The sequence below is a fragment of the Aspergillus puulaauensis genome, chromosome 3, assembly GCF_016861865.1.
Source record: "Aspergillus puulaauensis MK2 DNA, chromosome 3, nearly complete sequence".
Classification (NCBI taxonomy): domain Eukaryota; kingdom Fungi; phylum Ascomycota; class Eurotiomycetes; order Eurotiales; family Aspergillaceae; genus Aspergillus; species Aspergillus puulaauensis.
Genome location: NC_054859.1, coordinates 2,548,423 through 2,569,692, shown reverse-complemented (window position 1 = coordinate 2,569,692; position 21,270 = coordinate 2,548,423). Strand labels below are relative to the sequence as shown.

General features: G+C 51.1%; 7 protein-coding genes across 7 annotated transcripts; 3 read left to right on the top strand and 4 right to left on the bottom strand.

Moving 5' to 3' along the window:
- Window positions 1–7,279: 7,279 nt before the first annotated feature.
- On the top strand, window positions 7,280–10,394 carry APUU_31008A (plasma-membrane proton-efflux P-type ATPase; the record flags this gene model as incomplete). The annotated part of the gene is made up of 3 exons (XM_041702165.1): window positions 7,280–7,679; window positions 7,751–7,974; window positions 8,040–10,394. 3 exons carry the CDS (start codon window positions 7,280–7,282, stop codon window positions 10,392–10,394), a joined length of 2,979 nt encoding a protein of 992 aa, XP_041554977.1.
- Window positions 10,395–12,079: 1,685 nt separating this feature from the next.
- APUU_31007A (putative pectin methylesterase) lies at window positions 12,080–13,301 on the top strand (the record flags this gene model as incomplete). The annotated part of the gene is made up of 2 exons (XM_041702164.1): window positions 12,080–12,694; window positions 12,747–13,301. 2 exons carry the CDS (start codon window positions 12,080–12,082, stop codon window positions 13,299–13,301), a joined length of 1,170 nt encoding a protein of 389 aa, XP_041554976.1.
- Window positions 13,302–13,386: 85 nt separating this feature from the next.
- Window positions 13,387–13,869, bottom strand: APUU_31006S (uncharacterized protein; the record flags this gene model as incomplete). The annotated part of the gene is made up of 1 exon (XM_041702162.1): window positions 13,387–13,869. The coding sequence occupies one exon, from the start codon at window positions 13,867–13,869 to the stop codon at window positions 13,387–13,389; it is 483 nt and encodes a 160-aa protein (XP_041554975.1).
- A 564-nt stretch (window positions 13,870–14,433) lies between these two features.
- DST1 (transcription elongation factor DST1) lies at window positions 14,434–15,348 on the bottom strand (the record flags this gene model as incomplete). Its single annotated transcript, XM_041702161.1, has 1 exon — window positions 14,434–15,348. The coding sequence occupies one exon, from the start codon at window positions 15,346–15,348 to the stop codon at window positions 14,434–14,436; it is 915 nt and encodes a 304-aa protein (XP_041554974.1).
- A 1,194-nt stretch (window positions 15,349–16,542) lies between these two features.
- Window positions 16,543–17,796, bottom strand: APUU_31004S (GTPase-activating protein RNA1; the record flags this gene model as incomplete). The annotated part of the gene is made up of 1 exon (XM_041702160.1): window positions 16,543–17,796. One exon carries the CDS (start codon window positions 17,794–17,796, stop codon window positions 16,543–16,545), a length of 1,254 nt encoding a protein of 417 aa, XP_041554973.1.
- A 416-nt stretch (window positions 17,797–18,212) lies between these two features.
- Window positions 18,213–18,592, top strand: APUU_31003A (copper metallochaperone COX17; the record flags this gene model as incomplete). Its single annotated transcript, XM_041702159.1, has 3 exons — window positions 18,213–18,240; window positions 18,327–18,388; window positions 18,452–18,592. The coding sequence occupies 3 exons, from the start codon at window positions 18,213–18,215 to the stop codon at window positions 18,590–18,592; spliced, it is 231 nt and encodes a 76-aa protein (XP_041554972.1).
- Window positions 18,593–19,012: 420 nt separating this feature from the next.
- Window positions 19,013–20,901, bottom strand: ALG6 (dolichyl-P-Glc:Man(9)GlcNAc(2)-PP-dolichol alpha-1,3-glucosyltransferase ALG6; the record flags this gene model as incomplete). The annotated part of the gene is made up of 3 exons (XM_041702158.1): window positions 19,013–20,390; window positions 20,446–20,608; window positions 20,664–20,901. 3 exons carry the CDS (start codon window positions 20,899–20,901, stop codon window positions 19,013–19,015), a joined length of 1,779 nt encoding a protein of 592 aa, XP_041554971.1.
- Window positions 20,902–21,270: the final 369 nt, after the last annotated feature.

Genomic DNA, 21,270 nt, shown 5'->3' with positions numbered 1-21,270 from the left:
GGCTGCCCTCCCGAGACCGTGTCCGATGCGGATATGGGAAACGGTTGTTTTGGCTGTCACTGAAACTTTCATTCCCGATATCAGTAATCACTCAAGTATTTACTTCGTACTCGTACGTAGTCTACGTCGATCCCGAGTGCCAGAGTCGATCAACTTGGCTCGCTTCGAGAACGTTGCGACTTGTGGGCGATTGCCAACGTCAGAATAATACCTCATAGTAATAGCCTCGTAGATGAGCCTTCCATCCCGTCTTCTTACACAATTTCTTACACAATGCCTCCAAATTCTAGCTGCTTTAGGATTCAATCGGGCTTGGTCCGGCCCGCAGCCGTAGCTGTAGCCTGTACTCTGGCTCAATCCTTCATCTATGACTACGAGATACGAATATGATCGTCAAGATGGGGAAGGGTTCACTTCTCGTGCATGTAGCTAGGCACGTAGTCTCGATACTCTGGTCGTACAGCAAGATCAGTTGATACTAATGCGAAGCGGACTCCTACCGACAGAGCGTAAACTCCCTGTGCTCCAATGCAGTTGCTAATTGATATGCTCTTGGCGCTTGGCGACGGCATTCCCTACGACGAAGGACGCCGTACTGTGACGGATTGAATCTGCCTGCCGCGTAGACCGTGTTTCCGCCTTCTCCGGAATCAATTAATAGGCATTAGGGTCAATTGATTGATCCCGCGACTGCATCGAGGACTGATTGGAAGCGCCCGCTCCGATTCGTGAGCGCGCATAAATGTCAAATTCACCCTCCAAGCTCCTCGGGACTTGCAGCTCTGGGCAGAGGGCAGAAAATCCCTCACCAAGATCATCGATGCGACAGCTTGGCACGGGCGATCGTCTCCGGAGCAGTGGGGAGCGCCTCTTGACGAGTGAGGAGGCGTGCCGTCACCTGCATCATCCTTCCATTATCTTTGAGTAATTTGCTATTCCTCTGACTAAGTTACTAAACCAACTTCCACGCCCACGGCTTATTTGGGTTTAGTGCGTGTTTGCAATTGTGCCTCTGGTGAGTGGGCGTAAGTGCCTTTCGTGCCTCGTGTCTGCTTCCTCGGTACGCCCTGTACACCATAGTACGCACTGGTACGGCCCCGTTACGCCGGTCTCCCTAGCCTGGTAAACTACTGTAGGAACAATGGAGCCAAGACCTACATGGAGCTCAATAGTCGATGTTAGTGAGCGATCGTAATTCGACACTGAGGAACTGATACTCAACAAAATGTTCTATTAATACCAAGACCCCATATCTTGATATCATGGCCCTCGTTAATAGTTCATCAGGGTAGTTGGTCATATCCTGGTCGAAAATCAACTCTCCCCCGTTCCCCGACTTTCTCCTCATGGGGGGGAAATACTTAGTTTACAGGTTATGTATCGTCGTTTCAGTATAACTTGCCGCAACGGGTAAGGCATTGTACGGGCTGGCCCGCTAGCCAGGTTGGGAATTTCGCTTCCCCGACCCTGGCTTCTTCTTAGCAATGCCAACCAAAAACCACGGGCACTGGGCTGGAGGTCCAGTTGCTTGTAGGTAATAATTGCACTCACCGCATATGCACACAACTACAGGACCTCCGCGGTATAGTCGGGCTACCTCATCAGGGTCCGGAAACAGATATTCTCACGAGCAATTACGCGAGTCCGCGCGAATTTACCCGGTCGCCACAGTCCGCACGGTCTTCACACATCGGGCTGCCGATTGAGTTTTTTCACGACTATGACGTCGTGCCTTTGTTTTCAACTGACGTTGTGGACGCCATGCCGACATCCGATCAATCCTGCCAGACTTGGTCTGAGCATGCAGCATCTCGATGCCCGGAGTAGGCTTAGTAGTTATCTCGGAGCAGTGAGCGAATTTGTTCGAGTAATTGCGATGCCAGGGGAATGCACGAGACCCACGAAGGCATTCTAGAAAAAGTCGAGAAACGGATCAGGCGGATTCGATGCAGGTTGAGCCTTGGTACCTGAACTGGCCCCGTCCAGAGGGATGCTTTCGGCCACGACCACTGCCAGTGGTGTACACCGTATGTAGGTGGCAAGTGGGCAGCCACTCAGAGGAGAGCGAATTCAGGGCCTCAAAGGCTCAAATCCACGATTCATCCCGTTCCTGCTGGTGGGCCGGCATCAAAGTTACTCCGATCACCCACTTGGCCTCCGCTAACCTCATGCCAAAGGGGAAGGAGATCAAGGCGATGGCGATGGCCTCACTTCTGCGGCCTGCCAGTTCCCAGCATGCGTGATATAACTGAGGCCATTATTATCCCTCTCCCGGCGCAATCAAGCGGGGTTATGCAGCTGCTACTGTGCTGTACCAGCGTCTTGTTGGGTCGCTGATTTGGGCTTGGGATGGATGAAACTTTTGTTTCTCTTTACGGTCTGGATTGTCTCACGTGTTTCCGCGGGAGCAAGCGTAGCAAAGATCGACAACGGTATTCCCCGAGTCTGAATCCGGAAGTGCTGTACGAAACCTGGAGCTGGCGATACGGTCGGCAACTCTGCAGTCAAAAAAGGCCTCCCGCGGGAACAGTGGACGTGTTTTCACCTTCAGAACCCAGGGGCCTCGTAGGGCGTAGCTATTATTCTACAATCTCGAGAATGCGGATGCGAAGAGCCGCCATGTGGTGGATATTCGCTGAAACCCTCGAGGAGCGAATTTCGGTTCCATGGGTTACTGTGGGGGGCCATCTGAGGCCTTCGATGGGAAGAGTTTGGTTCGAGACAGCAAGACCACCAAGCTTGCCTATCGACTCCACCCGGATTCGATGTCAGGAGGTCCTCCAATTACGGAGACGCCTCGACAAATTCTGCGTAATGGGCGACGAGTGACAGGTGCATAATTGGGTGGACAATTGGTCCTGCTCACCAATTGAGTTTGCAGTAGCGAGAGGCCAAAGGAACCGCCAAAAGAACCAGAGGCAAAAGAAGCTCTGTACGAAGTCAGTTCAGCCCTGTGAGGATGGCCCGTCCTACACCCTTTGCCTCCGACTGTTTCGCTGTGATGGCTCGTATGAATCTTGGCTGACGTGCTGCTCCCACAATCGTTGCCTCACTGGGTAAGCCTGCGTTGCGAGAGGTCCTTGCCCGGCACCGGTGAGCATCCCCCGGAAACTCGATCGCAAGCTTGTGCCGGGGTCGATGCGCACGGAGACGCAGCGTCAATTTTTATTTTTTTTTATTTGCTTTTGGAATCGATCCTTCGCGAGAGGCGGGATGGGACGGTCGTACTCCGTCGTCACGATAATGACATCGTCGAAATGGACGCTGGACTGGCCATGATTCCTTCGTGAGATCAGGAGGAATGGGACTGGAGGGCTGATAGGCTTGCCCAATCCGACCTCCTGTCAAGTCAGCGCCGCTCTCTCTCAACTTGACACGACTCGCGGGGCAAGGTTTTAATTCACGCAGAGGAGGTTGGGCCTTTCGGATTTGAGAATGGCTCAGCCGCGGAAAGCGCTCTCTCTGCTGGCTGCTAGTGCTGGGGCCCTGGGGGAGGGGAGAAGCTATCCAGGCGGGCACGAGCTTCCCATCTCATACCGAGAAAGGCATAGCAGCTTGACTCGGGCCTCGCGCGATTCCTTTGATGCTCGAGGTCGCTTCCACGCGCGAGGTGTCTTTGGCCGCTGTCACGGGGCCGTATCAAACCGCACGCTGTAAATTATCCTATTTCCACACCATCCCGGCATTTGACGCCTGCTGGAGATTGGCCGGTCGGATTTGTTTTGCGTTGAAGCTTTCTCCTACATTCATCGAGCGACGTCCTGCTGTTGGATATCTCACCTTCAAAACTCTGGTTGTTGTTTATCGAACACAATCCACGTGCCCCCTCCTTGCAGGTCTGACAACGTGGTTGGGGGAACTGAACTGCCCTTGAAAGAATCGCCAGGCACCTGCTCACCGAAATCTGGGGTTGAAGCGATGAATGATGATCCAAATTCCAAATAGCGCTAAAGCAGATGAAACTGTCCGCTTGTCGTAGAAGTCTATGGCATTTGAACTGCTATTACGGAGTACTACTACTAAATACATCGCAGGGACGCCAGCGAGGCAACTACCTCCACCCCAGCTGCTGCTGGACGACATTATTCGATTAAACAAAGAAGTTAAAGAACTGAACGAGGAAAACTTAAGATTGCGGAGGTTAAACCTTGGCGGATGCATAGCCCAACCATCTGATTGACTGAGACGACAAGCATTCTGCAAGATGAAGCTTGGGGTCAGGTCATCTTGGAGATTCCCTGTTCGTTTCGTAAAGAGAGGCAACCAGCACAGCCGAGTACCCAATATGTCAGGAGATCTCGCGAGCAGTATTATTATGAGGGAGTTACAGCATGGGATGACATTATTATTACTCTCATCTGCAGTCCATGCATGAGCCCTCCCACGCTGGCTGCGTCCGAGAGGAGAGACCTTGCAACGTGGAACGGTGGAACACCTGTACACCCTTCGTGTGTGCACTGTGCAGAGACGGGCGTAATTACAACAGCAGGGTCCAGGATAGGTCAATTACCTCGACTCTGACGAATGTGTTCGCATGGTCAATGGACGGCTGCAATTAATGCAGGTTGCGAACTCGACGTATCCGTACATACTCTACGAGCGGGCAATACGATGTACTACTATCGTTATCATAATTACGATGTCGATAAGGCGTTGAATACAAGTGTTATCCGGAGCTACAGCGCGGATTAGGGATGGTGTTCTTCTGATTAAAGAGGAGCTTGACTGGAGCCCCGAGCTGTCCATATCCATAATGTGGATTGCTGGCCATTGAGAGGAAAATAACGCGTCTCGACTCCAGAGCAGCATGAAGATGGAGACCCGCCTCAAGGCTCAGGGCGTCTGCCAGTCTGGAGCGAGGCTGGATTCGGATTAGAAGAGTGGGGGATAGTCGTAAGTTGTAGCACGTTCGAAGAGGCTGGAGGAACGCGATCGGCTTCAATGTCGGTGTCGGTGTCGGGGACCGGACGGACCGGGATACGCCTGGAGGCGAAAGAGCAATAATTCCAGGGAAAAGAGAGTGACGGTTACGGGGAGAGAACCCACGAGCTGGGCGGGAACGTGGGACTGTAGGTACGTAGTTGTTGTTCTTGGAAAGAATGACCCTTTTCTGTCGGATGCTAGGAGTTATACGGTACGGTACGCACTTCTCTGTACTTCTCTGCTCTATGCACCGAAGAGCTTCATAGCTGCTTGACGGTTCATTTCGGGGATTATCCGGGACCAGTAATAATATATTGTGCATTATTTGATAAAGATAGACCAGTCAGCCAACGGGGCGACCGTCATTATTCGCTCGCATACGAGTGTAGTCTACGTCAAGGGCGGCTCAAGGCATATTGGATGAGGCAGTCTCGGCGTTTCAATCGAGGTACCGCAATATGATGGATAAGAGTACCGATGATGAGTCTCAGCGACTGCCGGCAAGAGTCATGTGCAACCAGGTTTATTTGTTTGTTTTGACCCTGCATAACCGCAATCGGCACCAGAGAGTTCTTGACCCTCCCCCCCTTGCGTTCCCGTTTTGGTGAGCCCACGAGCTCAATCTTGGAAACAATCCCTGATTGCAGGCGATGATGTTACAGGAGAAACGGAGCAACTTGAGACAAGACATGCATGCTGGTCGCGAGTCTCGGCCTCGTCGTCGAGAGATCGGAGGATTTATTATTATTTGGGCATCTCTAAGGGGTAGAATGTTTTGACAATCGTAACTAGTCTACTAGTTCGAAGTATACTTTGGCGGCTATGACTTCATCGTCGACATCCAGGCTCTCGGCGACCTGAGAGACGATGACTTCGGTCTGCAAGGGAATTTATTGGAAGATGTCAAAAATCCAGTGTCACGGCAGCGGAGAACGAGGGATGGGATGGGTGAGACAGGTATACGAGCAATGATTGACGATAAGATCGATAGTGTTTCTCGTCATTGTCTTGTCCAAAGTCTGTCCGTGAGTGTCGCGTCGTTGACTGGCCTCGCTGACAGGAGTTTCACTCGGCATCGGGACCAGTCGCAGACTCGCGATTATGATTGTATCATCATTTCCTCCTTTGCCGCCTGGAGGAGGGTGTGTGTTCATAATATTACTATCATCGTTTCCTTAGCCAGTCCGGGCGAGAAAATCGCGCATAGAAAAAGGCACTGAATTGGCGTCGCAAAATTAGCTGGGGCCACCCGCACGCGGCAAGAAGGGATCTTGATGTGGTATGGATGGCGGTATCGTAACCTTGAATTCCAGCTTCACGCCCCAGTGCTCCCCGTGGAGATGCTCGTCTATCCCGTATTTTTACAAATAGTGACAATCATGACATACTGCTACTGCTGCTGCTACGACACTGATGGCAAAGTCTACCCGGTTGAGACGGAAAATTCTCCCGTTGTTCGGGCTGGGATTGATTCAAAGAAAATTTTTGTTCGCCTCATCCGAACGAAAATTTCTAGATGCGTCCTGCAATGCAGGCAAAACTCGTCGAATTGTCGGAGAAGTGTGCGCTGCCTGTGGCCTTTGTTTGGAGAAGACTCGGGAGCCTTGGGGGAGAGCGAGGGGGGCAAACTCGGCACAGGTCTGCCGGTCGTGAACGCCAAGTGCGATGGAGAAGGGCAGGAGAGATTTTCACCATCACGACAAAAGCAACCAGCGTATGGTGCTGTACCATGATACCAGACGGTGGCACCCACTGACAACAAAGGGAAAGAGGAGAGTTTTCAACCATTGGACTAGGCCAGTTTCGGCATGAAGACCCGCATGGTTGGAGACTGAATCCACGGAAAGAGTGGGCAGAAAAATAAAAAACAATAAATTATTCGTGCAATTCAGTCATGATGCGTCGCGTTAAGCGGAAATGTGTGTGTGCTTGCGAGGGTCGGTCATTCGGCCACGGCCAGGGCAGGGAGCCCAGGGAGCGAACTGAGATCAGTGACTAACTGATCCCGGTCATGCTAGTCCAATTCAGGCTAGGTCATAGAAAATCTGGGAAGAAAAAAAAAAAACCAAAACGAAAAAAAAAAAAAGAAAAAAGAAAAAAAAAGTGGGCTTACGCACAGGGAAAGTTGCCCGCCCGTTGGAGCTTCAGGACGTGTTTGTCCTGGTCCCGTGAAATCCATACTCCCCCCTCAATATTAAAGCGTCCATTCTCCCTGTCCCCTCGCTCCCATTTTCCCCTCTCCCTTCTCTCTCTTTTCCCTCTTATAGGATTGTCCGACTCTTGCCATTCCTGCCATTCATCGTTTGCATCTGCTCTCATCGTTGGGATCGACAAGGCTTTGTGAGCCGAAGCAACAATGGCGGAGCGGAGGATTTCCTATGCTCCCGACGTCGAGAATGGTGACCATTCTCGTCCCACCGACTTGAACGAAGGCACTTCCCTTGATGAATATGGTGCTCTCAACCGATACATTTCGACCGCACGCGATGGTCGCCGTGGCTCGACCTCCAGCGCTGGTGCTCTCAGCGCCAAGGAGTCCAAGAAGCCCTGGTGGAAGTTCTGGGGCAAGGGTGGTGAAGACGCTGGCGAAGAGGGCTTCGTCTGCCCTGAGGACTGGCTGGAGACCGACTTGAACGGTCTGCCCAGCAGCCAGATCGAACCGCGCCGAAAGCGCACTGGCTGGAACGAACTGACCACCGAGAAGACCAACTTCTTCATCCAGTTCATTGGTTACTTCCGTGGTCCTATTCTCTATGGTAAGGATACCACTACCCAGGCGCCGACGCGTCATTTTGGGACTCTTTGTTGACTCAATGGCTTCATCTAGTTATGGAATTGGCTGTTCTCCTCGCTGCTGGTCTTCGTGACTGGATTGATTTGGGTGTCATTATCGGTATTCTTCTGCTCAACGCCGTTGTCGGTTGGTACCAGGAAAAGCAGGCTGCCGACGTTGTTGCTTCGTTGAAGGGTGACATTGCCATGAAGTCTGTTGTGAAGCGTGATGGTCAAGAGCAGGAGATCCTTGCTCGTGAGCTCGTTACTGGTGATATTGTGAGTGGCCCAAACTTTATGAGTCGAGAAGAAACGTAATTGCTAATTAATGCTCAATCAAACAGGTCATCATCGAGGAAGGTACTATCGTCCCCGCTGATGTTCGCCTCATCTGTGACTACGACAAGCCCGAGACCTTCGAGACCTACAAGGAATATCTCGCCACGGCCAACGACGACACCCTCAAGGAGAAGGATGACGAGGATGATGAGGATGCTGCCATTGAGGCCCGCCTCGGTGTCTCCCTTGTTGCCGTTGACCAGTCTGCCATCACTGGTGAATCTCTCGCTGTCGACAAGTACATGGCCGACACTTGCTACTACACCACTGGTTGCAAGCGTGGCAAGGCCTACGGTATTATCACTGCTACCGCCCGCCACTCTTTCGTCGGTAAGACCGCTGCTCTCGTCCAGGGCGCCCAGGACCAGGGTCACTTCAAGGCTGTCATGGACAACATTGGTACCTCTCTCCTCGTCCTCGTCATGTTCTGGATCCTTGCCGCCTGGATTGGTGGTTTCTACCGTCACTTGAAGATCGCTACCCCCGAGGAATCCGACAACACCCTCCTTCACTGGACTTTGATTCTTCTTATCATCGGTGTTCCCGTCGGTCTTCCTGTCGTCACCACCACCACCCTCGCTGTCGGTGCCGCCTACCTTGCTGAGCAGAAGGCCATTGTCCAGAAGCTCACTGCTATTGAGTCTCTTGCTGGTGTCGATATCCTCTGCTCTGACAAGACTGGTACCCTTACTGCCAACCAGCTCAGCATTCGTGAGCCCTACGTCAACGAAGGTGTGGATGTGAACTGGATGATGGCTGTTGCTGCCATTGCCTCCAACCACAACGTCAAGAACCTCGACCCCATCGACAAGGTTACGATCCTTACTCTCCGCCGCTACCCCAAGGCGCGTGAAATCCTTGCTCGCAACTGGGTTACCGAGAAGTACACTCCTTTCGACCCTGTTTCCAAGCGTATTACTACCATCTGTACCTGCGACGGTGTCCGTTACACTGCCGCCAAGGGTGCCCCCAAGGCTATCCTCGCCATGTCCGAGTGCTCTGAGGAGGAGGCCCGCAAGTTCCGTGAGAAGGCTACTGAATTCGCTCGCCGTGGTTTCCGTTCCCTTGGTGTTGCCGTCCAGAAGGAGGGTGAGCCCTGGCAATTACTCGGCATGTACCCCATGTTCGACCCCCCTCGTGAGGATACTGCCCACACCATCGCTGAAGCCCAGCACCTTGGTCTTTCCGTCAAGATGTTGACTGGTGATGCTCTCGCCATCGCCAAGGAAACCTGCAAGATGCTGGCTCTTAGCACCAAGGTCTACGACTCTGAGCGCCTTATTCACGGTGGTCTTGCCGGCTCTGCCCAGCACGACCTCGTTGAGAAGGCTGATGGTTTCGCTGAAGTTTTCCCCGAGCACAAGTACCAGGTCGTCGAGATGCTGCAACAGCGTGGCCACTTGACTGCCATGACTGGTGACGGTGTCAACGATGCTCCTTCCCTTAAGAAGGCTGACTGTGGTATTGCTGTCGAGGGTTCTACTGAAGCTGCCCAGGCTGCTGCTGATATTGTTTTCCTCGCCCCTGGTCTCAGCACCATCGTCGATGCTATCAAGCTTGCCCGTCAGATCTTCCAGCGTATGAAGGCCTATATCCAGTACCGTATTGCTCTGTGTATTCACCTTGAGCTCTACCTCGTTACCTCTATGATCATCATCAACGAGACCATCAAGGCTGATCTCATTGTGTTCATTGCTCTGTTCGCTGATTTGGCTACCATTGCCGTCGCTTACGATAACGCTCACTTCGAGGCTCGCCCCGTCGAATGGCAACTGCCCAAGATCTGGGTTATCTCCGTTGTCCTCGGTATTCTCCTTGCTGCTGGTACCTGGATCATGCGTGCTTCTCTCTTCCTCGAGAACGGTGGTATCATCCAGAACTTCGGTTCTCCCCAGCCCATGCTCTTCTTGGAAGTCTCCCTTACCGAGAACTGGCTCATCTTCGTCACCCGTGGTGGTAAGACCTGGCCCTCGTGGCAGCTGGTTGGCGCCATCTTCGTTGTCGATGTCCTTGCTACCCTCTTCTGTGTCTTCGGCTGGCTCGCCGGTGAATACGTCGAGACTAGCCCTCCCAGCAAGGCTGAGTTCTCCCAGAACACCGACACTGACATTGTCACCGTTGTTGTCATCTGGGCTTACTCTATTGGTGTCACGATTATCATTGCCGTGGTCTACTACATCCTCACCATCATCCCTGCCCTCGACAACCTCGGCCGCAAGAACCGCTCTGTTGTCGACACGAAGGTTGAGAACCTGCTTAACTACATCTCTAAGCTGGCTATCGAACACGAAGTTGATGCTCACGGCAAGTCAAAATACACCCTTGGTGCTCGCACCGAAGCCGAAGAGGAGGATGAGTAAACGCTTTACAAGCGCTCATTTCCTTAATTTCCTATCATCTGGATGTCACTTGCCCATACATGCATGAGCTGGTTCCTCTGGCTTTTACCCCGTATTATAGACTTTTTTTTCCCCACTATTACCCTTGCTCTAAGTCGATAGAGTCAATTTTTTTTTCTTCTTTACATGTATGTATGTGATTAATAGTGATAAATTTAGTGGCATAAGGGTTCAAGAATTACTTTACTTCCTTTCGCAACTCGTAGAAGACTTTAGCTCGTTTGGAATTTCGCAAAGGTTCTCAACTTTTTCTCAACCCTTGAAGCAAGCTCGAGCTCCAGATCCGCCAATCTGCCCCGTTTGGGCTTCATCTCCGAGCGCGCCATCCATTCACCAATTACTGTGGAGGAGGTTCGCGTGTTGTGCGCACAACAACACGCTAAAAAATAGTGCAATTCTTCGCAGTCTCCACACAAGTTTCGTCTGACGGCCTGCCTGCCCTGTTTTCTTTGATTCGGATCGGCCGTGCAGCTCCATCTTGTAGACGCGAGGAATCAACAATCTCATGTTTCTCCTCGCTCCAAATCCTGCCCCATCGCCTCGCCATCGCTTGTTTGTTGTTGCCATTTGCCAACTTGCGTGTGCCGTGCCCATGAGAGGCGCTGCGGCGCTGCAGACTGCAGTGCCGAAGTCTCACCGATGCTCGATGGATCTTGTTTTAGTTTCAGGAACCAGTCCTCGATCGGCTCAGCTGCTTGTCGGTGATTCGGCCTCGCATGTTGTTCCTGACTCTTGTTGTTGTTAGCTTCGCCCTCGGTGGGCCTTTGTTTGGAACTATTGATGACGAATGTTTTGGGGTGGGAGCACGAGGATCGTAGGTTTGTACAGCAAATCGTAACTACTACTAACGTGTATCATTTCGTCATATTGAACGGCGTATCGGTGATCGTTGTGATCATTGATTCTGCTAATGGAAATAGAGATAAGCCTGTGTTGTGAGTCTGAAATGTACACTGCAAACACACTGCCTGAGGCAACGAATTCTCGTGATCTTGATGGAGTTCATGCTTTACGTCTGCTTCAACTTCAAATATCACTCCTGTTGTCATCCGTTTTTGCTCGCCGGCATTTAACTGCCTGGCATAGCCTGCAAACCTTCGTGAGGTGTAGTTCCAGCCAAGCGACTGTTCAATGGGAACAGCTTTATTTGAGATCGCCCTCCATCCCCAAAGCCTGCTATTATCAACTATACACCACCAAAGAGCCTTTTTTTCAGCACTTCCTGTACCCCCCGTAATATGCATCCGTGTTAATATCCTTACAGGCGGGATTCAATTCTCCGTTGCGCTGCTCGTGGAATTTTCCGTCCGCTCACTATGCCAGTTTTTCCAGTAGCCACGCTGATCATCCACCACGGCGGCACTTGATGCGCACACAATTGGACGGATTTCCAAGCTTCCGATCCAGCTCAATCAAAACCGGAGCTTCATATGCTTGGTTTGACTAGAACGAGGCTTGCAGTATGAGTCGATGTCACAACTGCGAGGCTACTCGCTCCCCCCGCAATTTCCCCCGAATCTCCAAGATTTTCCGGGGCAATGGCCTGGCACCATGAGCTTGCTCTGGTATAAAGAATACTATCGGCGGCGATGAAGTCGAGATTAGTTTATTCAGATCCATCAACTCTATCCCACTAGGCAAACAAAATGTTAAGGCCATACTTTTGGGTCTTCTTGTTTCTCAATACCCTCCTGGTGTGCGCAGCAAGAATACCCTCCAACGCTCGTCAGAATTGCCAGAGATCTCTAGAAGCATGTCCCAAAGGCACAGTCGTTGTTTCGGCGTCCAATCCTAAAGCTCAATTTTCAACCGTTCAAGGCGCGATTGAGTCGCTGCCAAATGACAAAAGTAGCCAGACAATCCTTGTCCTAGCAGGCGAATACATCGAGCAACTGAATGTCACCCGGCCTGGCCCGGTCACTTTGCTAGGCCAGACGGACCACATAACTGATGCCTCGAAGAATAAGGTGTCCATCACCTGGGCACAAGCCAACCATGATAATACCGGCCAAAGTGTCGACAATGTGTTCTCAAGTGTCTTGGTCGTTGCACCCACCCTCGATTCCAGTTACACAGGCTCCGGTCCGACAGGGTATCCTGTGCCTGAGGACACGCCTTTTGGTAGCGTCGATTTTCGCGTGTACAACATTGACTTTGTGAATACCTGGTCTGACTTTTCAGATGGCCCAGCACATGCTCTCAGCTTTAGTCGAGCCAATGGTGGCTTTTATTACTGCGGATTCTATTCGTACCAAGACACTGTACGTTGATATGCCAGGCTATCCACAGGGTGCGCCAAGTTAATGATTGCAGGTCTACGTAGGCAAATTAGCCAACGCATACTTTCACAAGAGTATTATAGCTGGACAGACCGACTTCCTATACGGCTTCGGTACCGCCTGGATCCAATCATCTGAGATCCTCCTTCGCAACTGCGGCGGCGGCATCACTGCCTGGAAAGGTACCAACACCACCTTTGAGAACAAGTATGGCGTCTACATCGTCGAATCGACAGTCCGAGCTGCCAATACCTCGATTGCCCCGGACATCATCGGTAGCTGCCCGCTTGGTCGACCCTGGAACAGCTTGCATCGATCTATCTTCGCAGACTCGTACGAGGACGGCAGCGTTGCGTCCTCCGGATACATCGACTGGGTTGTTGACGGAGAGAGCCGTCTAACCAACGGGACCTTCATGGCCGAGTATCGCGTTTTCGGACCGGGATTCAACAAGACTGGTCGTGCTTCCACCAATGCTTCGATTGTCTTGACCTCAAGGGAATATGCGCCATATGACTCCCCGCAGAAGGTCTTCCTAACTCCAAATGGCAAACCAGACAATGTTGACTGGATTGACTGGCACGCATAGGTAGCCGGGCAGATACTACACTGTACGTGGCAAGGACAATCAACAATCAACAACCACCACCACCACCATCCCTATTGTTCCACCTTCAAGATAAACCGTTCAACTCTCCCCGTGCAGCCAAATACGCCGCCCCTGTATCCGCCCAAACCTCATAAGCCCTTACCTTCCACCCTCCTTTTCCGTTCCCATCCCCCCCTTCCTTCGCCAAAGAAATCTTATAAATAAACACCTCGTCCCATCCCTGCCCCGTCGCCTTACTCACAAATCTTGCTCTCCCCTTTAAGCAAACAACCGCGTTCTCCGTATCAACAATCCAGTTCTTCTCCCCATCAAGGTCCATACTCTCAACCCCAAGGTTCTCGCTCAGCAGGTCAAAGTACTTCGTTAAACCATCCTGTCCACGGAATGTGCGGCCCAGGAATGGCGCGAGCGAAGAGAGACCGTGCTCGTAGATATATGGCGTCGGGGAGGTGGTGAATGTTGAGAGGAGGGTGGGGATGTCGGCGCCGGTTGAGAAAGCCGCGCAGAGGGCGCTTGTGCCGGTTATCAAGTCGGCGCGGGCGGGCATTTTGAACGGATTCTTTGAGAGGAACTCTGATGTGCTTTTTTCTCGTGTGGTTCTGTAATCAGTGAGGTATTGAATTGGATTGGAACTGAGTTGAGTTGGGTGGTGTTGGAGGAGGGATGGATGACGTAGCTATAGCAACATTCGAGATCCAAGCTCTAGATGGAAAGTCCGTGTATGGGGTATTTGATACTCCGACTTTTCCTTCCGGGGGAGAACCAAGCTAAAACCCGCTGAATTACGGCGTACGTGACTGCCTCGACCTATCGAGTCCGCTATTGCTACGTATATTCGATAGAGTAAGCTGTGAAAGAAATTAAGTCAGATAGAGCAGTGCAGTCTTTAGCAGGTTTTTGTTTAAAAAAGGCCCAAATTCATCTGGATAATGATAATACTAATATAAGAAAAGAAAAGGCCTCTGCGCAACCGTTGCCCAAATCAACAGCAATGACTCCCCCTTTTAAATGACCCTCGAAACTCCGCGCCGCCGGTAATAGTGCGAAACTCTCACATAGGAGGCAAGTATAGAAATGATAGGAAATTGACTTGAACGAAGTTATAGCCTGGTTACTGGCGCCATGACTTTCCACAATTCAAGCATGTGCAGAACAATGTCATAGGCTCATCTGCACTGCGGGTCTGTGCCTCAGTATAGGTCACCTTTCGTTGACCACATTTTCCGCACTGCAAGCTTTTACTGATACTGCGCTCGGCCTGGGCTACCATGGCCTTGTCCATGTTCTCCTTTTGGATCTTTGCATCCTTCTCGCGCTGTTCGTCGGACCGGAGCTCGTCGTGTGACATTTTCACAAAGTGCTCAGGAGTGACGGAGTTGCTCAAAACGCGCACGCGGAGTGTTGGGTTGGACTTGTTTTTGAGGTTCTGGAATAGACTGCGGATCTTGGTGCGGTATGCCTCTTTCGTTTCAGGCCCGAAGGCGTCGTACGCTGCAGCTTCGACTGCTGCAGCCTTTGATAGCACAGCCTTCGGAGGCTCCGTCGAGTTAAGACAAAGTCCATCATAAATAAGACCAATGCAGTTGTCGCGTGCCTTGATACCCGTTTGGTTTGTGTCAACTCCGTCCGCCTTCCATGTTCTCTTATCTGGAGGCACTGAGAGCTTTGAGGCTTTATCCGACGGAGTCGCACTGGCAGGTGAGGCGGTTCCATTATGAGGCGGACGGGGAGATGCGCTTGATCGTTGACTTCCCCCTGTTGATCCGCTCGCTTTCTGCTTGTTGACCTCGTTTCGCCATCTGGAGACAATCTCACTCGATAAGCGTGCAACTTCCGGCGATTTGTGTTGTTTGAATTTGTTGACTATGATACCGACACGGGTGGATCGCAGTAAGTCTTCCGAGGCCTTGACACCCTGTTGTAATTCCTTTAATAGCGATACTATGTTGGCCGCTGGCTCATTTTGAGTTGCGGCCTTCGTTAGGGCCTTTGCCTTCAGTTCGATTTCCTTCGGTTCCAGTGCCATCGTGAATAGGGAAAGTCCGCTCTCGAGTATAATAAGTATAAGCTATAAGACTTGTAGGTGTTAGATAAAGTGCATATGCAAAGATAAGTTTCATGGGAAAAAGGTATAGGTGGGAAATGAAACGGGCGCAAAGTATGGATGTATAAAGACCGAAAAATCAGTTGTGATAACAGCACAACGCGCAAAAACACAAGAGAAATCCCCAGCACCTGGAGATACAGGGGTTTCACTTATGACCTTTGCTGCGCTCGCAAATCTTATTTCCAACCAGCGCGGGACAATCGCACGTGCCTGTTAGACGTTGACTCGAGAGCTCCAGATGATGGGGAATCCGAATCCCAACGACATAAATGGGAAAAGCAGCAACACGAAAAGAAGAAAAGCATAATCTAACTGGGACGGCGGGGCTTATAACGGTGAAATATAGATTCACACACTTACCCTCTGGGGTCGGTTAGGACTGACGTGGTACGCGATGCGGAGGGTAGCGAGCGGGGTTCACAAAACGTAAATGTGGATTGCGCTCAAACGGGCGGCGGAAACGCGCGCGATGCTGTTGAAAAAGGACGAGGATAGCAGAGGTGAGGTGAGTTGGTGAAGAGAGGTTGACAAGATGGCGGCGGAAGAAGAGCTCCGAATCTCTGTCGCAGCGCCAAGCTATGTCTTTCCTATCTGGGAATAGCCGAGTCCTGCCCAGGGTATACTTCTCCCAAGTCCAGGGGTCTACAATTCTAACCACACGATAACATCTATGCACATGGATTTATTGTCTTTCTCAAAAATTATATACAGAACTTGGGGGTAAATAAAATGCTGTGTAAGGGCACAGGTAGAAGAGCAACGAACTATGTACTCTTTCACTTCGTGAGAAGATGGAAGCATGGGGATATTCAGGGCTTGACAACGAGGCAATGGAGAGCAATAAGCACACCTAGGGCGGGATATGCTCTCGTAAGTGCTCATGGGGCAGGTATTGCAACGGAGAAGCTGTGGCGGGGTTTTGCTTGCAGGAAGCGTTTTCCCCAAAGGCTGGAGGCTGAATGCGCGTAAGCTGGTGACCGAATTGCGCATCAGCGATTATCATATCCAGCTTTCAACACGCGAACCGTGAGATGTCTGCCATAGCACTTGAAAGTAGGGGGTAGAAGAGGGGTGAGGTTGTGTAATATGCGACGGAACTGTGTTCTTGTGCGATTAGATGCCGGTCTTCCCTAGAACCTCGGCTAGCTTGTCGACTGCCTTGTCTTCCTTTTGAGCTACCTTCTCAGTCTCAGCCTCCTCGGCCTCCTTAACAACCCTCTCAGCCTTCTCAGCCTCCTCCTCTTCCTCTTCTTCTTCCTCCTCCTCCTCCTCGCTCTCTTCCTCCAACTCATCTAGCTCGTCGACTCCCCACATGTCCTCAGGGTCATCATCCTTGCCGTGTTCTTCCTTTCGGGCGTCCAGGAGCTCGCTGAGTTCCATGATGCTATTATCCTCCTCCTGGAATTTGTTTCCGTTGAGCTCAATGCGGCGTAGAGATGGAAGGGCGGTCTTAGCGGCGTGCAAAAATTGCTTGACACCTTCGGCTGAGATATCGTTGTATTGCAGGCGAAGGGTCTCGACCTTCTGGTTCTTGGCCTCAGCAAGAGCTTGGGCAACCTTGACTCCACCACGGGCAGAAAGCAAGCAGTCACCAACTCCGAGTTCGCGGAGGGAAGACCATCCACTGAGCACAGTAGCAAGAGCAGTGGATCCGGTGACTGTGAAAGTGTTGTCCTGCAGGTCAAGAACTTCGAGAGCACTGGCGTGGCGAAGACCCTCCTTCAGCAGGTGAGAGATACCTTCTTGACGGATTCCGTTCTGGGTCATCTTCACCGACCGTATTCCAGTCGCATGTACCTCGTAAGCCCGGGCCCAAGCTGCCATGCTGCCATTTTCCAATCGGTTCCGTCCGCAGACAATGCTTTCCAGCAGAGGAGCCTCCTTTCCGCCCTTGCGCGCCTCCTCTTTGCGCTCTGCGAGCTCTGTAAGGGCTTTGGCGATGTTCGACCCGGCCTCCGGTCCCATTCCATTGTTGTTCAAAATTAGGTGGCGGAGAGGGATGTGGCGAGAGAGGAAATCGACGAGGGGCTTCTGCGTGTTTGCGCCGAAAGCATTGTCGGAAAGATTAATAGTGTGAAGCGTCGAGATCTCGAGAAGCGCATTGAGAAGGAAGGTGAGAGCGGCAGGGATTTCGCTGAGCAAACGGGAGGTGAAGATATCAGCGAGCTCGGCCACTTCGAGGCTCTTCTGGGTGGAAAGGACAGCGGCGAGGCGTTCGGACGCTGGGACACCTAAAGTATTTCCCCCAAGGCGGATTTCAGTATAGCCAGTGCTCTCAGTTAGAGGCTTAATTTGGGCGTCAATGTCTTCAGCTGAGTCCAATTTCAAACCCTTGCCCTCGAGAGAAAAGATCTTTGGAGGGGCCATGGTGGGGTAATTTTCGGAGTTAGAAAATGGTAGGTCGCTATGTAAAGGACAAATGGAGAAGCGAAACTGGTGGTCTAAAATATAGAAATTGAAAAATCAAAGCAAGCAAGCCAACCGGGCGGGGTTCAGGGGGCGTGGTTGAAAAAGGATCTGTTGATGGAGGGCACAAGACAGTCTGGAGCCACAGCAACAATGGAAAATGAAATAAATTGTCAATAAGGAGAGCCGCCGATCGCCGCTCCGGCTGCCCGCACAGTCCAGTTCCGCCGTTTCCGCCCGGCGCATCTGAACTGCTCGCATTATTATTAATCAAGCACGCCTCCAATTGCGAGTAGCTTCAGTGCACCTTTTGATCCTTTTCCGACCTTCTTCATTCGTTACTCATTGCCTCAGTCATACCCTACCATATCTACATCATGTCGTGGCTTTTCGGTTCATCCAGCGGTAAGCCAGTCCAGCCCAAGCCGTCTGTCAAATGCTCTTTAGCATGCGGAGGAATCTTGCTAATGATTGTTGATCTCCAATTCCAGGCTCTGCTGAAAAGACTCCCGTGCCCGTCGCGACGCAAGCACCAGCTGCAGAGAAGCCTAAGGTTCGTATATCGCCGATCAGATAATCGTCCATTCCGAAATGACCATTACCAACCTTCCATTAGCCGTGTTGCGTATGCAAAGACGAAAAGACAACTCGAGATGATTGCATGCTTTTCTCCAAATCCGATGAACCGACGCAAGAATGCAAGTCAGTGATAGAGCAGTACAAGGCCTGCATGGCCGGGTACGGATTCAAGGTCTAAACTTTGCGCCGTGACCGCGCAAAGTCAAGTGTGTTTATGCATTTGCTGCGCCGTACGAGACAATCTACGAGAATTCTGTGTATTATAAAGTTGCGAGGATACCTCCAACATGTGATAGAATGGAGGTGAACCTTTGCGGCATTGACTCGGTGTTACGGTCATGGGTTTGATCTGGGTTTCAAATGTACATTACTTTGCATATCGTGGTTCTATAGGACTAATCTCCTTTCCATTCGCTTGACTCACCTAACTGTCCAGACCGGATGTATGCGGTCGAGCTCATATACGTGATTTCCATAGGGCATTTACGGTACATTATACTTGACGAACTCAGAGCGATTTTTTTGAGCCTTTATGAAATGGGTATCATTGTTAACCGGATGTGTCTTCTATTTTATTCCATATATGCCGAATCATCTGTCACTGATTCTTCTTCCGATTTTCTTCCACTTTGTGATCCATCCGGCGGGATTGGCTGATCAGTTTCCACAAGCACCAGAGGTACGAGATTCCAAAACCTCCAGCGCCAATGAGGGCATTGAGAACCACCCATAGATCTGGCTTACCAGGTGGTGGAGGAACAAACGCCTCGAGCACATGCCATCCTATCATAGCAAGGTAGAACAAAGAATGTATCAGTTTTGTTAGGCCATTGGGCTCGATTTCGGTTTCTGTGGCCGCCGCTGCTTTCTGATGGCGGTACACCTGCCACGACGTCGGGGGAAGGCCTAACAGGAAGGCCCAAAGGTATGTCACGACGAAGTATGGGACCCGAAGGCCATCGCGTTTGAGCAGCGGGTACAGAGTCCAAGAGCCAAGGATATTCGCCCATCCTACCCATGACCGAGTATCTTTATTGAAGCCCCCATCACCAGCAAGGAGCAGTGTCATCGGAAGTAAAGGTAATAATACACTTTTTTCATGAACCTGGAAAGAGAAAAGGAAAAAGCCCCAACCAACGGTAGCAAAGGCAGGGAGGAGAATCGAGGCGCGGGGGTGGCGGAAAATTATGGCGCATGGTATCAGAATCGATGCCAATGTAGCACCGAGCGATACGCGCTTCAGTAGCTCCGGCTCAAATCGGTGGAGTTTGTAAAAAGTGTGAACGGCGCACCAGGCATTCGCCACTTTGTCCTCAAAGAGACCACGAGAGAACGGAAAAATCCGGTGGATGATCTGGGTCAGCTGAAAAATAAGGGGATATAATGAGGAATCACTGTCGAGTCGAAGGGGAAGAGCCTGAAGTAAAGGTGGTTCTGGAGTAGACTGAAGGTTCTCCCTAGCCTCCGTGCTTGTAGTACCATGAATCAAAGGGAGGAAAAGGACAATAAAGGCGGCAACCGTAACGACTGAGATACTGAGGAGTCGAACAATTCGAGGTCGGGGGAAAATGCAAACGCCCAAGAGGAATGCGAACATAACCGGTGCATAGTATAGAGCCATTTGCTTAAACCCCAGAGCCCCAACGAAGAAAATGCAGGCCCAAAGCATGCGTCCAGCCATTATGGCGTCAAGAGACGCAACGAATAAACCCAGCATCACAGTGTTATACTGGAAATGACCGTGGTCGATAAGTATGGTTGCTGGTTGTAGGAGGATGGCACTAAGTGCAACAGAAGACGACCATACAGGAACGGCTTGCATCCTGGTGTAACGTCGCAGGAAGGTGACAACTGCCGGGATATAGACGAGGTACTCGGAGACGATCACTGTCGCACGCATAAAGACTTTGAGTAGAGGGTCTTCTAGGCCGCGGGAGATATCTAGGGCGAACCACATCGGCTCAAAAATTGAGCCTCTATTTGCGATTAGCACGCTTTGCAAGCACACAACAAACTTTATGCTTGACATACACTTTTCCTAATAACCAGCTATGATACGCTGTCAATGGCGGATAATCAAGTCCCCAGTACGGTAGATCGTACGTATACCATTTTGACAAGGGAAGATGGATGGTTATCTCCATCCAGTGACGCTGGGCTTCGAAATCACCGTACATTGGAGGAATATTAAAGCCTTTTAAATGTTAAAAATTCTACAACAAGGGTCTGCTTCTTGATGATAAGCTTACCTGAATACCCCCACAGACTTACAGCCCAGCGAAACAGGCCCGCTGCCAGCAGGATAAGAGGAAGGACTAGCCATTGTGACACACCAGCCCGAGCACCCCATAAAAATGAGACTAAAGGAAATGCGGGCGCAGCTTTACCGTCCCCAGAGTCCACGGTAAGTGAGTCGTTGGAGCCAGCGAAGAGTGCAGACTTTCTCTTCTTGCGCGGACGATAGGAAGAGGGGGCTGAGGGCGCCATATTAAGTGAAGCGGTTCAATAGTCTTCCATTGACTATATAGAAGCTATACAAAATGAGACAACAAGAAAATAAGAAACAATGCGCTGTCGGGCAAGGAACGACGTGGGTTGAGCTGCCGGAATTCTACCCTCGAGACAGAAGACATAAACGTTGAGGTCAGCCAAAAGTACCTCCTCCGAGGTCCCCACTATTTCCTCGGCGTAGTTCCTAGCCTAAGCCGGATACAGAAAGCGGTACTTCAAAATTTCTGCCAGCCTTCTAGTTTTTTTTCCCTCTTATCAGAAGCTGCTCCTCGAGCTCCCAGAATTTTTTTCTTCCGTCTTCTCTTTCCTACCTACCAACCCATATTTCATCGCCCAAGGGAAAAA